Source organism: Sinohyriopsis cumingii, chromosome 5 (assembly GCF_028554795.1).
Source record: "Sinohyriopsis cumingii isolate HCF-2022 chromosome 5, ASM2855479v2, whole genome shotgun sequence".
NCBI classification, from domain to species: domain Eukaryota; kingdom Metazoa; phylum Mollusca; class Bivalvia; order Unionida; family Unionidae; genus Sinohyriopsis; species Sinohyriopsis cumingii.
In genome coordinates this window covers 8,996,713-9,010,747 of record NC_142965.1, presented here as the reverse complement: position 1 = coordinate 9,010,747, position 14,035 = coordinate 8,996,713, and the positions used below count along the sequence as shown (strand labels likewise).

The 14,035-nt window shown below is 36.8% G+C and overlaps 1 protein-coding gene across 1 annotated transcript; it reads right to left on the bottom strand.

Annotated features, from left to right (window-relative positions):
- Positions 1 to 374: 374 nt before the first annotated feature.
- On the bottom strand, positions 375 to 12,339 carry LOC149798604 (C-type lectin domain family 3 member A-like). Its single transcript, XM_089956948.1, has 4 exons — positions 12,191 to 12,339; positions 7,798 to 7,953; positions 2,923 to 3,114; positions 375 to 691 (listed from the first exon to the last, which is right to left on the bottom strand). Exons 1-4 carry the CDS (start codon positions 12,294 to 12,296, stop codon positions 462 to 464), a joined length of 684 nt encoding a protein of 227 aa, XP_089813074.1. The 5' UTR covers positions 12,297 to 12,339; the 3' UTR covers positions 375 to 461.
- Positions 12,340 to 14,035: the final 1,696 nt, after the last annotated feature.

The window sequence follows — 14,035 nt, the reverse complement described above, 5'->3', positions numbered from 1 at the left end:
TCGACATGAACTACACACGTGGACACTATTTACATACCGTTTATACTCACTTATAAGTCGAACCAAACTGCAAAACAGAAAGACCCTGATCTGCCGTAGCATAGGGGTCCATGTTATTTGTTCTACTGATTACTCCTAACAAACTGTACAGAGCCAATCCGCCTGCGCACTATAAGATGGCAGGTCTGAGTCTGAGCAGTTTGCAGATGGAATCGACTCATAAGCGGGTAAATACGGTATACTTCTGTCGTTAACATCTTACAGACCTCTTCATCATAAACGAAACTGGAGACAGATATCATCGGGCAAGAGCGGAAACGTGCCCATTTTTTAAGTAAATAAGTTTACAAAATAAAATATGACATACGAAGAACTGTGATATAAACAGAACAAGTTTAATATATGAATCAGACTTGCAACTGCCGTGGATTTAGCCGGTTCCACATAGTTTTGCCGGCAGACTAGTTTATGAATATTTGACACAGTGGATGCCCCCTGTCTGAGCAGGATGCCGATTTAATCGGCGAGTTCCCAATAACGTCGATCAGTGCGCAGTCGTAATCGCTGATCCCTTTGGGGTGGTACATAGACCATCTAGTGCTGTTGCTGGAGAAAACATTGCCTTTGACAGTGCGCCAGTATCCCTCAATATCTTTGTCAGACAGGCCGATCCAGAATTTATTCATACAGGCTATAAATAAATAAATAAATAAATAAATAAATAAATAAATAAATAAATAAATAAGAAGCAGTACAGAATATTATTTAGGTATAAATAATTATCCAAGTTTCTTTTCCAAGAAAAGAAGAGGACTAGGTGATGTTAAGTGCATGCGTGAGTAATGTTTCACATTTACTACATCGTTCAACACTGTCTTTCAGACCTTGGGATATGATTAGGGGGTGGTCTAGAGATATGCAAAATGTTTCGAAAAAATTCACTGGGGGTGGGTGGGTTGTTTAATACGAGTTCTATATGGGACTAAAGTATCAGTAAAATTGTTGTGTGATTTTCAAATCTAATATTAAGATACGTCTGCCGAGTCGTTTGAATGAGACACCTGGTTCATGCGATGTGGGCATCAAAGTATGGTCTGTGTGTCACAACTTAGAAATTATCGAGATCTTCATTCGCTAACAATATATACACTTACTAAGAGTGGTAATAAAACTAATTCAGATATGCAATATCGTTTAGTCCCTGCGTGTACTCTTATCGCAAAGTTGTTAGCGTGTTAGTCATAACTTAGAAACTTTCGAGATCATTACATTATAGCCATATATAAACTTTCTGGGTACGAAATGACTAATGCACCTGACATCGGCCCAAGGTCCATCCTTAACCTTTACTGAGTAAGCCGCTGGACCATGACGTTGATACTATTGAGATCGACAGTCTATTACAATATATACATTGACTGAATATACGAGAAACAATTTACACCTGCAAATGATATTGGTTCTGGCGCCCATCTTAACCCAACAACACTCCTGTAACTTAATCCATTGATGGGCCATAACCTGGAAAATATTGAAATACCGAACCTATAGCCACTTCACCCCACCTCCATACGTACAAGGAGATACAAGTCGAGGGGTTACATTGTTTGTCTTTTGCTCGGCAGAGTTTGACATTGGAGAAATAACGTAATCTGATTTTTCTTTGTTTCCTTGTCTCGGGTCCAACCCCTACTGTCATTACTTTTCAAAGTCGAATGTTTTTCAAAGAAAAACTAAGCCATATTCCATTACATCATTGAGAAACTTTGATATGAAATAGCGAAGTCATCTTTAGCGTTAGGATGATTATGAAGTCATACAAAATACGTCCTACTATATAATGCGTCTCAAAACTTTGACGAGAAGACCTATGACAACCGACCCGAGAGAGCCAGGCCGAAACAAGAAAAGTAAACGTCACAAAATTGCATATTTCTCCATCACTTAAGTGAGAAAATGCGGGGGAGCGTGGAGATCCACATAACAAATACTAGTTTTCTTTTCTTAATTGAGACAACTTATTTTAAAACGCAGCTGAGGTATAATTAAAACATACACAGACACATACATTCACAATAAGACATCCATTGCGTATGTAATGGTGACAACCGATGGAAACAAGTTACAAATAGGTCAATGCTGTATTGAGCTATTACTTGTCAAATTCATTTAAAGCACCCAAGATATACCGTCGAAATCCTGCATTTATCGCCCATGTATGTTCAAAATAAATGTTATGTAGAGACGTTGTTCTTTTCGTGACCTGAGGAACGATTCGAAGCAATGTAATTATCTTGCCTATGGTGAATATCAGTATCCCATAACATTGATATTCGACGTTAAGGCAAGTTGAAAATAGCAGTCCGCGTTGGGCACGTTCGGGCAAAAACACATGTTGTGCAACGTGTGAAATTTTTCCGTTTAAGGGAAGTTTATTAAATTTTTATTTAATTTTAACTACGAAAATAGCCGGAAGACGACCTACCTTTCAATACATTATTTGTGATTAAAGTCTTTGTTTTAATTACACTCTTGTAAATTAGTCAACTGACAGAGTTTGCTGCATATCTCTATAGTATCTTTCTATTTGGTTGCAACTATCCTATTCATCGCACACTTGATTTGCAGGCAAGTTGGACGTATGCCTATCAGTAAAAACGATGGCAGAAGTCTCCTGATGGCATAACAACTCCATTTAAAGTACGAAATAGAATATCAATGACTTTGCATTGACATCCATTTTCACTTCAAAACCGCATTCATTCAAAAACCTGAGTGAGCTTCTTCCCAAATTACAAACTCTCAAGTTTGTTTTGTAATTCAGACGCCTCATTTCAATTGAACCATTTAAGATGGAAGAGATTTTTTTGTTCAAGTACTCTATTCATTTTGGGTAGTGGGGTGGTGGTGGAAATTACTTACCATGATTGCTTAATGTCCTAGGAATAAAACTGGCGAAGAAAGGAATCGTATCCTCTCTTGGGCTGAGGAGGTCCCCGCCCTCCACCTGGCACGTCTCACGGGCCTCAGTCCAGTTAGCACATGTGTAGTCGAACTTGTAGCAGAAAGGGCCACCAGGACCGCGAAAGAGGCCATACGCATCTGGGCAGGGACCTACAGAAAGAAACGTGTTCATCGATAAGTCTTGAGCGTTATTTACAAATCAGATGCGGAATTTATTGTTACATATTGTTAAAAACTCTCCTTTGGGTAATTCGAACCAGATGATCCAAAATGCTTGTTAACAAACACGCCGAATTTTGTTTGCAAGTAGTTTACTATGGCATATCTCGTTTACATAATCCAGATTTCTTAAAAAATCCATGATATTCACTTGACAAATCATAAAATTTCTTATTTATTATAAAACAAAACTATCAAATAGTGTGGACGGTGGATACGTTCTACAAGAATTTTCTTTTGTTAGTGGACACATGCAATGTATGCACTCTTGTCTAAATTCGTCCTTTATGAGTACGTGTGTCGATCCTCAATCGGCACAATATCACCGCGATTTCTTTTATACGAGTGAAGCAACCTCCACTGATGGGTTTAAGCTTCTTTATGGTACTTTCATTCCGCATGTTTGGTCAAGAATAAAGAATTTATATACTATGGTCAAGTATAAAGAATTTATATACTATGGTCAAGTATAAAGAATTTATATACTATGGTCAAGGATAAAGAATTTATATACTATGGTCAAGGATAAAGAATTTATATACTATGGTCAAAGATAAAGAATTTATATACTATGGTCAAGTATAAAGAATTTATATACTATGGTCAAGGATAAAGAATTTATATACTTTCTTAATCCATTATATGAAGTCTTTGGATTAATGTTCTAAATAGATTGAGTATGCATATAATTTCAGCGATCCAAACGAAGGCTTTATCTGGTAACTGGCCAGATTGTTCAAGGGGATATTATATAGCCACGATGTACGCGGATTGCAGTCAATTTATGTGGGTAAAAACATTACTTTTTAGAAAGTTGGTGCGACGGTTTTTGACAATGTATATACAATCACTTTTGCCGTGCCTATTTTTGTAGAAAGGCGAACATAAAAGTAACTTTTCCAATGGCGAAAACAGGGTCAACAAAGTTGTCATGGTTTTGGTTAAAGTAATACAGATGTTTAGAATTTCTACACTAACAGAATGAAGCATTATTCTAATTTGTTAACTTTGGGGTTAATGTAATGGTGAAAATGCTTATATTTTCAAAAAAAATCCTTGATGGAGTTTGTTTCATTCTTTTCACGTTTTATTCATTTATGAATCAAAGACGGATCATTCTGCCACAGACTATTACCCTTACATATTCTCTCGCAGGCCAATAAAAGTAGAGCGACAAACTGACACGCTGGGGTACATGAAAAATGGCTTATCAAGCTCAGAAATACCTAAATCTTTGAGATTTGTGACAGAAAAATCAACACGAAGGCTCCATTATATATGGTGTGCCTTTCTTTGTATTAACTAGTTGCGAAACAACCCCTCATCTTGATGAAACAGAACAAGACAAGATGGAATGTATTTAAGCTGAATTGGAAGTTGCTAAGAAGCATAGGAAATGGTCGGGTATGACGAGCGATTGTACGGTAACATGCATAGTGTCAAAACATTCGATGTTTATTTTGAAGTTAGAATTTGCCTGGTGTCTTCATACCAATCTGCTCCAAATAGATCAGCTTTTAATAGATGATGGGACTCCCCATCATGCTAAGTCAAGGCCTAGTAGGGGAAGCAGACATTTAATAGCATGAAATATGTTTGTGTGCCAGTCTATCATATAACTTGACGTAAACACCAGAACTGTTATTTCTTCCAAGGGGGCACCGAGTGGCTGAGTGGTCTAAATCGCTCACCGTTACGGATCAATGTCATCCCACCTCTGCCTGCGTGGGTTCGAGTCTCAGACTCGGCAAATGTGGGTACGTGAGAAAGCTTGCCAGTAACTTCTCGTGTGTCGGTGGTTCTTTCCGGGTTTTTCCCGGGTTCTTCCTGAGGGTTTCCCGGGTTCTTCCTCCATTTATAAACGGCCGCCATGTATATAGCCTATCTTGTGCTGAAAAATGGCGTTAAACCCAACAACAACAACATTTCCTGCAAGAAAACTGTTTGAATAACTGCAAAACTGTTTCGCGATATTGATATGTAAACTTGAGAAAGTTAATTTCCATTTAAATACGTTTAGAAAAATCAATTGTGGATGACACTGACTTTCAATACAAGATATTGCACGGATAATCAGAACGGAATCATTTATCGTAGTAAATGAATTTAAGGGACCATAGTTGGCATTCACTGTTTTTGTCGGCTGCGCTAGTAAACTGTACAATACTCACGTGCCCAAGTGTATGCAATTAATCATTGATTTGAGTTTTTAGATTATGGATACACTAAACAGATTTACGAAAGTTGTTATTTCAGAACATTTGTGATATTTTTTATAGTTCTAAGATTTCAACAGGTTAGTTGTTATCATAACCTTTAAAAAACTATAAATGTTGTTGTTGTTGTTGTTGTAGGGTTTAACGCCATTTTTCAGATAAGGCCGCTGTATCGTCAAGTACTATTTTAAATTATTCAAGGGACATGTCAGATAAGGCCGTTGTGCCATGACGTACTACTTACATTTATTCAGGAGACATGTCAGTCTAAGGCTGCCGTGTGGTAATTACCAGTTTAAAATGTATTCAGGAGACTTGTCAGATAAGGCCGCCGTGTCATAAGTACTATTTTAACTTATTCACGGACATGTCAGACTAAGGCCGATATGTCATATGAATTATCTGAATTTATTCAAGCGACATGTCCCACTCAGATTACTCTGTTATACAATATATATAATAAAATCAGCATACCAGACTATTATTAGTATTACTACTTAGATAAAATTGAAATTCACTTGCAATATCGGACTAATGCCGCTTAAATATAATCAAGATACATATAACTCGACTGACCGTGTTCTTATTATTAAAACATAATAAAGACATTAACCGTCTAAGGTAGTTATGTCCCAGGTATTAAGGTTGGAGCCAGATATATTTTAAGGTTGATATAATTGATATATAACAAGGTGATAAACCAGACTAGTATATACGTATTATAAAAACACACCAAACGAATGACAACTTCACTGTACATAATGTTTAAAGAAATAAAAACACAAGGTAGACGAATTCAGTTGCACCACACGCAATATGTAAATAAAATACAACTGCATACCGAAATAATGACGATTTTTACTCGTTATGTCAGTAGTAGTTCAACAAAAGTAAGCATTACAGCTGTGTCTTATTTAAACTATAATGCATAATACATACAAAGTCAGGACTGTGAAAATTGCAAGTGACTAACATTCATCGATAATGACCAACCAATCGGCATATGGTATGTTGCATTCGTAGCAAACAGTTACATAAGAATTAAATTGTTGTAATCTGTTGTGCAAATTAGACTTCTGGAACAAGCTGAATTGTTCTACTAACTGAAACAACCAACTCCATAACTATTTGTTCCGTTAGGCTTTAATGCTGCTTTCTTCTGAATTATAGTAACAATCTTTACTAGTAGGCAAATATCCAGTACAAATCAGACGAAAACAATATTAATGATTTGCTTTGAGACTACAACAGGATAATTTAAATATTTGATGGATCCAAAAGTTTCAGATACAGATTTCTTGCAACAAGACATTTCTTATACATATATGAAATACGCAACACAGCATGGTGGTGGCAAACTTAACCATGAGAGAGAGAGAGAGACAGACAGATAGACAGAGACAGAGAGACAAAGAAAGAGAGAGAGAGACAGAGAGGGAAAGAGTATGTTGACTGGTTCTGTGTGTGATGGGGATACATAAATCACAAAAAGTGACCGCTTTCTCAGAACTGTGTTCAGGTTTAAAAAGTAGTGTCGTGGAACTTCGATCTTTCAAGCACTATCACGTATACTTGTGCGTTCTTTCATGCGCTTGGTTATAAAACCACTGCTTGATTGTGTGTGTGTGTGTGTGTGTGTGTGTGTAATTTGAATTTTTAATGTATCTTTAACAATGTTTCAGTCATATCGCTACAATGTCTGCACTGTGGCAGTTTATAGTTATGTCTAGCATGGGGCATCATGCCGCAGACATGCAGCATGATGTACCACCCAGTCACATTATCCTGACATCAGGCTGACCGGTCCTAACACTAACCTCTTAATGCTGAGCGCCAAGCGAGGCAGCTGTTAGTACCATTTTCGTAAGTGTTTGGTATGACTCGGCCGAGATCGAACCCATGACCTCCGGCATCCAACACAGCTTTATAGTATTTAGCACAAAGTTAGATCTAAAAGTTGCAACTGGTTTTTATTTTATTCCATGTTTAATCACACATATTGTCTGGTATTTAGATGGGAGATAATTCTTACTATTTTTAATGAGTGGAGAAAATTTACATTGCGTATAGGCTAATATGAAAACATTTAAATAAAGGAGTGTCCATTTTTTGTAGATGTGAATCTTCTTGTAATGCCGAATTTGGAAAGGTTGTCGACACTTAAAAATGAATTGTGTTTCAAACAGTCGCATTGGATTTAAATTGGATTTAAATTGGATTTAAGCAGACAAGTGGGTCAATACTTTAGTATTGTTCAGGTTCTCTTACTTTTGCACTGGCTGATGTATTAAGGGCGACAGGTCATAAAATTACATGCATGAAGGAACACGACACTTGCATACAGAATAATGAAAGTATCATGTTTTTTTCTGTCCCATCGAAAACTTGTTGTACTTACTAATGTCCGTAATTTCGTTCATTTTGTGCATTTCATTCTGCAATTCTTTCACGTATTTGTGTAATATCCGGTGGTAATCTTTCTTTGTATCCACGAGCAGAATGGTTTGTTCCACAATAACAAACAGTAGGAATCTGATGTTCATTATGGTGGCTTCTGGAATACAGAAAAAAAAATATACAGAGAACGTTATACAAAAAAACCAGTCAAAAGGGTTACTAGGCAACAAAATGGCAGCGAATGTGGGAGTACAGAGCACATGGTGAAACATTCTTTCAACATATTCTTTGTTATAAGAAATAGTTATGCTTTATTTCACGCCCAATAAAAGTCTACGAATGACTTGAAATATCTCAAGTATGTTCTGTATTGTGCTTAAGTATAATAAGTGTTTATAATCATGTGGTCACGTCCATTTGCAAAAACCACTTGTTCAACATAAAGAAGTATAAAGTAAAGGCAGTGGAGAACGAGCTATACAGGTTAGACCAGAAAGTTACCAATATGACTAGAACACAAACAAGAAACGAATACCACACATCCGCTTAACTCTGGACAAATTAAAATGCCTGCATAACTGTGAAACGGTTTCCATTTATAAAACAAATTCCTAGAATTAAATTGTTTGTAACAAAATATCCTTGAAAAATCTAGATATACGTTTTGCCTGCTTAGCAGAATCTATAGACAACTCTACCAACTTTCTCAAAAGTGTCCAGCAGCGCTGACCATCTGAAAGCAGTGGCGACGTTAGTATAAACTTTTGTCGCTTGTATTTTAACCAGATATCACGTCTTCAAAAAATGAACATGTTTGTTATTGAACGATTAGTATTAAATTTAAAAAATAAACGGCATCCCTCCCATTCCTGAGTAGCACTCAGACCAGATACAGGACGGACAAACTTGTCTGCATATATTCACTGATATTATAATAGTTTTCCTTTCAATTTCGTCTGTGAATAAAACTAATAACCTGTATGAGTAAATAAGACTACATTTTGTAGTCAGAAGCGTTAATATAAGTTTTGCCTCAAAAGCCGATTTTGTTCTTCACGAATGGGACAAGACTGAAGGTCTCTCTCTACAGGTTCGTACTTTGCACAGGGTTATAGTTTTAAAGAAAAAGAATTTCCCAGGTTTTCCTCAATGGTAATTCTGGTTATTACATGTCTTAGGCTCTGTTAAAAGGACATGCAATTCCCTTTATTTTGGTACATGATTGATGTGTGTAATTTGGGGTGGAGTTTATACCGCTTGGTTTAATTCAGATGTGATCATCTCATACGACTGCTAGCTCCGCTTATTCATTTTCATTTCCCCTGTTTTTAAGGTAAATTGCAAGAAAGAAAAACAAGCGGTTCACTTTTGTTCAATTTTGGTTTATATTTAATCTTATTATTCATTTAGTGCACTTTCCGAAACTTTGTTAAATTCTGCTGAGTCGTTTTTGTAGTAAAGGCGACCTGTTTTGATTGCAGATCGATATTATTCGTAAACGTTATGAATGGCCTTAATGTCGGAGTTAAATTTGTCAAATTTTAGCAAATTCTGCTTAGTTTGTTTTGCTGTTTGTTTGGTTGTTTTTTTAGTCGATCAGCGGTTTTCTATTTTTTAATTAAAAACAGCCATATTTATTGCAATATCGATCTAATTTTGTACAAAAGTGAAAGGTAAGATTCTGTCAAATACTGTCAAACTTTGAGAGGTGTTTGAGAATGTCGTTTAAAGGTTTTCCTTAGTACCGATTGAAAGCAGATATATTTAATTAATTCAGGAAAAAATAACGACAAAAGCAAAGGAAAAAGAAAGAAAACAAACTATAATACTTTGTGTTAAATTAAGATACATTCTGCTAATCGTTGTTAGAAGAAACTGCTTAAGGTTTGTATGCCGTCAGTAATGGCGGCAATATTGAAGACAAATGGGAATCATTTGTACAAGGTTAAAAGGCATTTATTCCAGCATAATGTCCCACACTTTGGTCCCTTCTATTTAGTCGTTTATTAGAATAAATGTATAATAGATTTTGAACACTTTAGTATCGGCGTCTATACCTAATGTTGAATTGCCATCATTTGTATAAAATACTTAAGAATCACTATAACAATATGCCTTAAATCCAATTTTCTTTTACTTAAGTGGATTGCTTTTCGAGAAGATATCGTTTAAACCTCATCCTATTTTTATTAACAGAGGACATATCTGTATTGTGATGTGATTTGGATTTTTAACGTAGTTTTAACAATTTTTCGGTTATATCGCTACGACGTCTGTAATGTGGCAGTTTATAGTGATGTCTAGCACTGGGACATCATGCCGCAGACATGTAGCATGATGTCCCACCCAGTCACATTATCCTGATACCAGGCCGACCAGTCCTAACACTAACCTCTTAATGCTGAGCGTCAAGCGACTCAGCTGTTAGTACCATTTTTGTAAGTCTTTGTATGACTCGGCCGGGGATCGAACCCACGACCTCCCGCATTCGAGGCGGATGTGTGTGAAGTTAGAGTAAATATTTGTTGAAAAAGAACCAATTGGAACCCAAAAATAGCCGTTTAATCACCGATTATACTTCCTCCGCTATTTACAAAGTACACTATTTCTTTCATTAAAATTTACTTGGTGGACGGAACAATCTGAATTCAGTGAATCGGGTCTGCGACTACGCCTGGAACGGGTTGTTAGCACCTTTTCGACATATGCTTTAGATATGTACGGGCTCATGGAACATGTCTTAGTTAATGAACGCCCCAACACTTCTTTGTATAAGAAATTTACTCTGTACACCAATGTGCTTTTCTTTGGGAAAGATCGTGTTACCATGGTACATTGATATACAAACAGTTGCATGATCAACACTAAACATGAATTGGACCTCAACGGAAAACTAAGTTTCCGATCGAACATTTCTCATCGGTGCACAATTTAGAGAAAATACATTCCCCTAAATTTACCGACTGGTAAAACTTGTTTTGAAAGAGAAATGGGCACAGGCTAAAGAAATCAACAACGTTTTTATGCCGATATCTGAATGGAACGATGTGGTTGATTTTTTTTTTCTTTCTAATTTCATCTAATGGGCTTTATTTACTTCTGGAACATAAGGGGTATTTGTTACCTTTATTTAAAAGAACCGATAACTTTACTAGGTTTTAGACATTATAAAAGTTGACAAATGCACTTTAAAAAGCTAAGAATGCTAATACTGTTAAAGTAAATTTTGCTATTTAAAAGTTGTTCTTTTTGCTATTTCAGGTACATTTCCCCAACACACATAAGCAGTCATTTTCATCCGCCATCCGCTTACTAACAGTGATCAAAACTAAATGTCAGTCCAATTATGTGAAATACGTGGCCTACTTCCAACGGTGCTCCCAGAACCGTGGAGTTAAGGCAGGTATAAAGGACCAAACAACTGCCATTCTTGCATGATTAAATTTAGGTTGTATAGATGAAAATATTAAACCCCATGCATCTGAACAATCCTCCTTAATAACTATCACGCATTTCTTCCTCAAAACAGTTTTGATTAGTGCCCAAGTCTCACAAAGAACCTACAAGTTTCTATATTTTGGCATATGAATAATGGTGTTGCTTTTGGTTTGAGAGTACATAGCTGGGTCTTCCTTATCATACGCATCTCAGAAAATTGCGAGCTCTCTGTGTCTGCTTATTTGGTTTCACTTCCCGAACGTAATAGGTTGTTATAAAATAGAGCGGATAGCATTATTTATTATATATGCTTAAAATTACACCAATGCACCTTGAGAAAATGTAAATGCCAACGCTGTAAAAATTTTTGGTTTGTTTTTGTTTTGTTTTTTAAGGACAAATGTAGTTTATTTGAGCTATTTCAGTTACATTTCCCCAGCACAGAGAAGCAGTACCTTGCATCAGCTGCCTGTGATACATACATGCATGCATGCATACATACATACATACATACATACATACATACATACATACATACATACATACATAAAAGCTAGCAATATGAATGAAAATTTATTGTTCATTTAGGTCATTACATGTCTTTTGGCCACGTGACTTCAAGAGCTACATATATTACAGTATTGTCTTTACAATACGTGAAAGTATTTAATGACTGCCACGAAAACCTGCCATTTTTTTAATTTTAAAACTTCAATAAGTGACCCCTTAAACATGTAGCTTTATTGCTGCTAAGGTTATCACCCTTTAGATCACTAACCTCTTGAATAAATGACCACTTTTGTGTGAGAACATCTGCACTCACGTACATTATTTTTTCTTCCAAATGTCTTATAGATGTTTTGTACTTGGTCATATTTTAGAGAAGTTTTAGAAACTAACAAAAAAAGATAATTTACTTGTTCTATTATTTAGCTGAAGCTAAACAAGTTACTCACCCAACTCAGTATATCCACAAGACTGTTGTTGACATAACAATTCCCAACGAGCTAGGAGAACTTCTATCAAATGACACGCAGCACGTGCGTCCTGCCGCACTAGCATAATTATTTCTACGGGTACAGATGCGTCATGTATAATATAAGACACTTCACTCATTCCATTTCAAAAGTACTCCTGTTCAACCAGATCTCGCGTGATTCTGAAAGATCTACGCCAACTGAAACGCTGACTAATGTATCAGCCAACTGGACTTTAGCAGACGTTTGGTAAGGCTTATTTTGGGCGTTACAATCGTTTGCGGATTACTGATACAATAACTTCTTAAGGGAAAGACTGCGGAAAGCTGATGCGGGAATTTACTATGGACCAAGGTACGGATTATTTATGCGGAAACTTACTATATATCCCTCCCCCCACCTCCCCTCCCGCCAGGAAAGAACGCACAAATCTATAGTACACCGCCAAATAAGCACTCGTAGTGATATACATCTATAACCTGCATACAGCATAGCACCAACACAACTACCCCCACCTTATAAAAAATACACTACACGCTTATCACATACGGTTTTCCATCAAATCTTATAAAAGAATGCACTACACATATATTACATGGGGCTTTCCATCCTGACCCAAGCAAGCTCTCGACTAAAACTTGTTTGGCCCTGAAAGGACACTGATTACACTGGACAACAAATTTTTACAAAAGTCATGTTACTGAAATAAAATTAGTCAATTCTTATCAATTTTTATGTGCTGAACACGAATATGACAGTCAAATTGCAAAATTGGCTCTAGTTTTTTTGTAATCTGCAAGAAATTAATGTTTACATAACGAAATGCATTCCAGTAGTAAAAGGTCAACTGTAATAGCCTACCTATAAAAAATCAAGTCATTGACTACATCTTAGATTTCTTCGCCTGTCTCTTGTACAGCTGTTCGGGAGCATCTCTGAGGAGTGTCCAGCAGTAGTCAGCCAGCATTGTAGTGGACCATTTTCCCTGGTATCTTTGTTCCATTGTTGCGATATCTTGATGAAAACGTTCGCCGTGTTCATCACTAACAATACCACAGTTGCTAGGAAAGAAATCCAAATGGGAATGAAGGAAGTGAATCTTTAGAGACATATTGCAGCCAAGTTTCTTATACTTCATCAACATGTCTTCTACTAGTTCCTTATAGTTTTCTGCCCTAACATTTCCGAGGAAGTTTGTAGAAACTAGGCGAAAAGCATTCCATGCTTGTTTCGCGTCACCTTCCAGCAAGTTGTTGAACCGGTCATCTTTGAAAAGCTCTCGAATCTGAGGACCCACAAAAACTCCCTCTTTAATCTTTGCTTCGCTGAGTCGAGGGAATTTTTCATGCAGGTATCGGAATGCTGGCAAAGTCCGGTCAATGGCTTTCACGAAGTTCTTCATCAAACCTAGTTTGATGTGAAGGGGTGGTAGCAAGATTTTCTGAGCCTCAACCAGAGCTGGGTGTTGGATATTCTTCTCTCCAATGGCTACATTCTGCCTGTGAGTCCATTCCTTCTTCATGTAGTGCATTTCCCTTGCTCGGCTATCCCACTCGCATAAGAAACACATGTATTTTGTATATCCTTGCTGCAGTCCCATTAAAAGGGCAACTACCTTCAAATCACCACAGAGGTGCCAGCTGTACTTGTTATACTCAATGGAATTCAGTAGCTGCCTTAAGTTATCGTATGTCTCTTTCATGTGGACAGCATACACTACTGGAATAGATGGAAGAATGTTTCCATTGTGCAAAAGCACAGCCTTGAGACTCAGTTTCGAAGAGTCCACAAATAGTCTCCATTCTTGTGGGTCATGAGTGATTT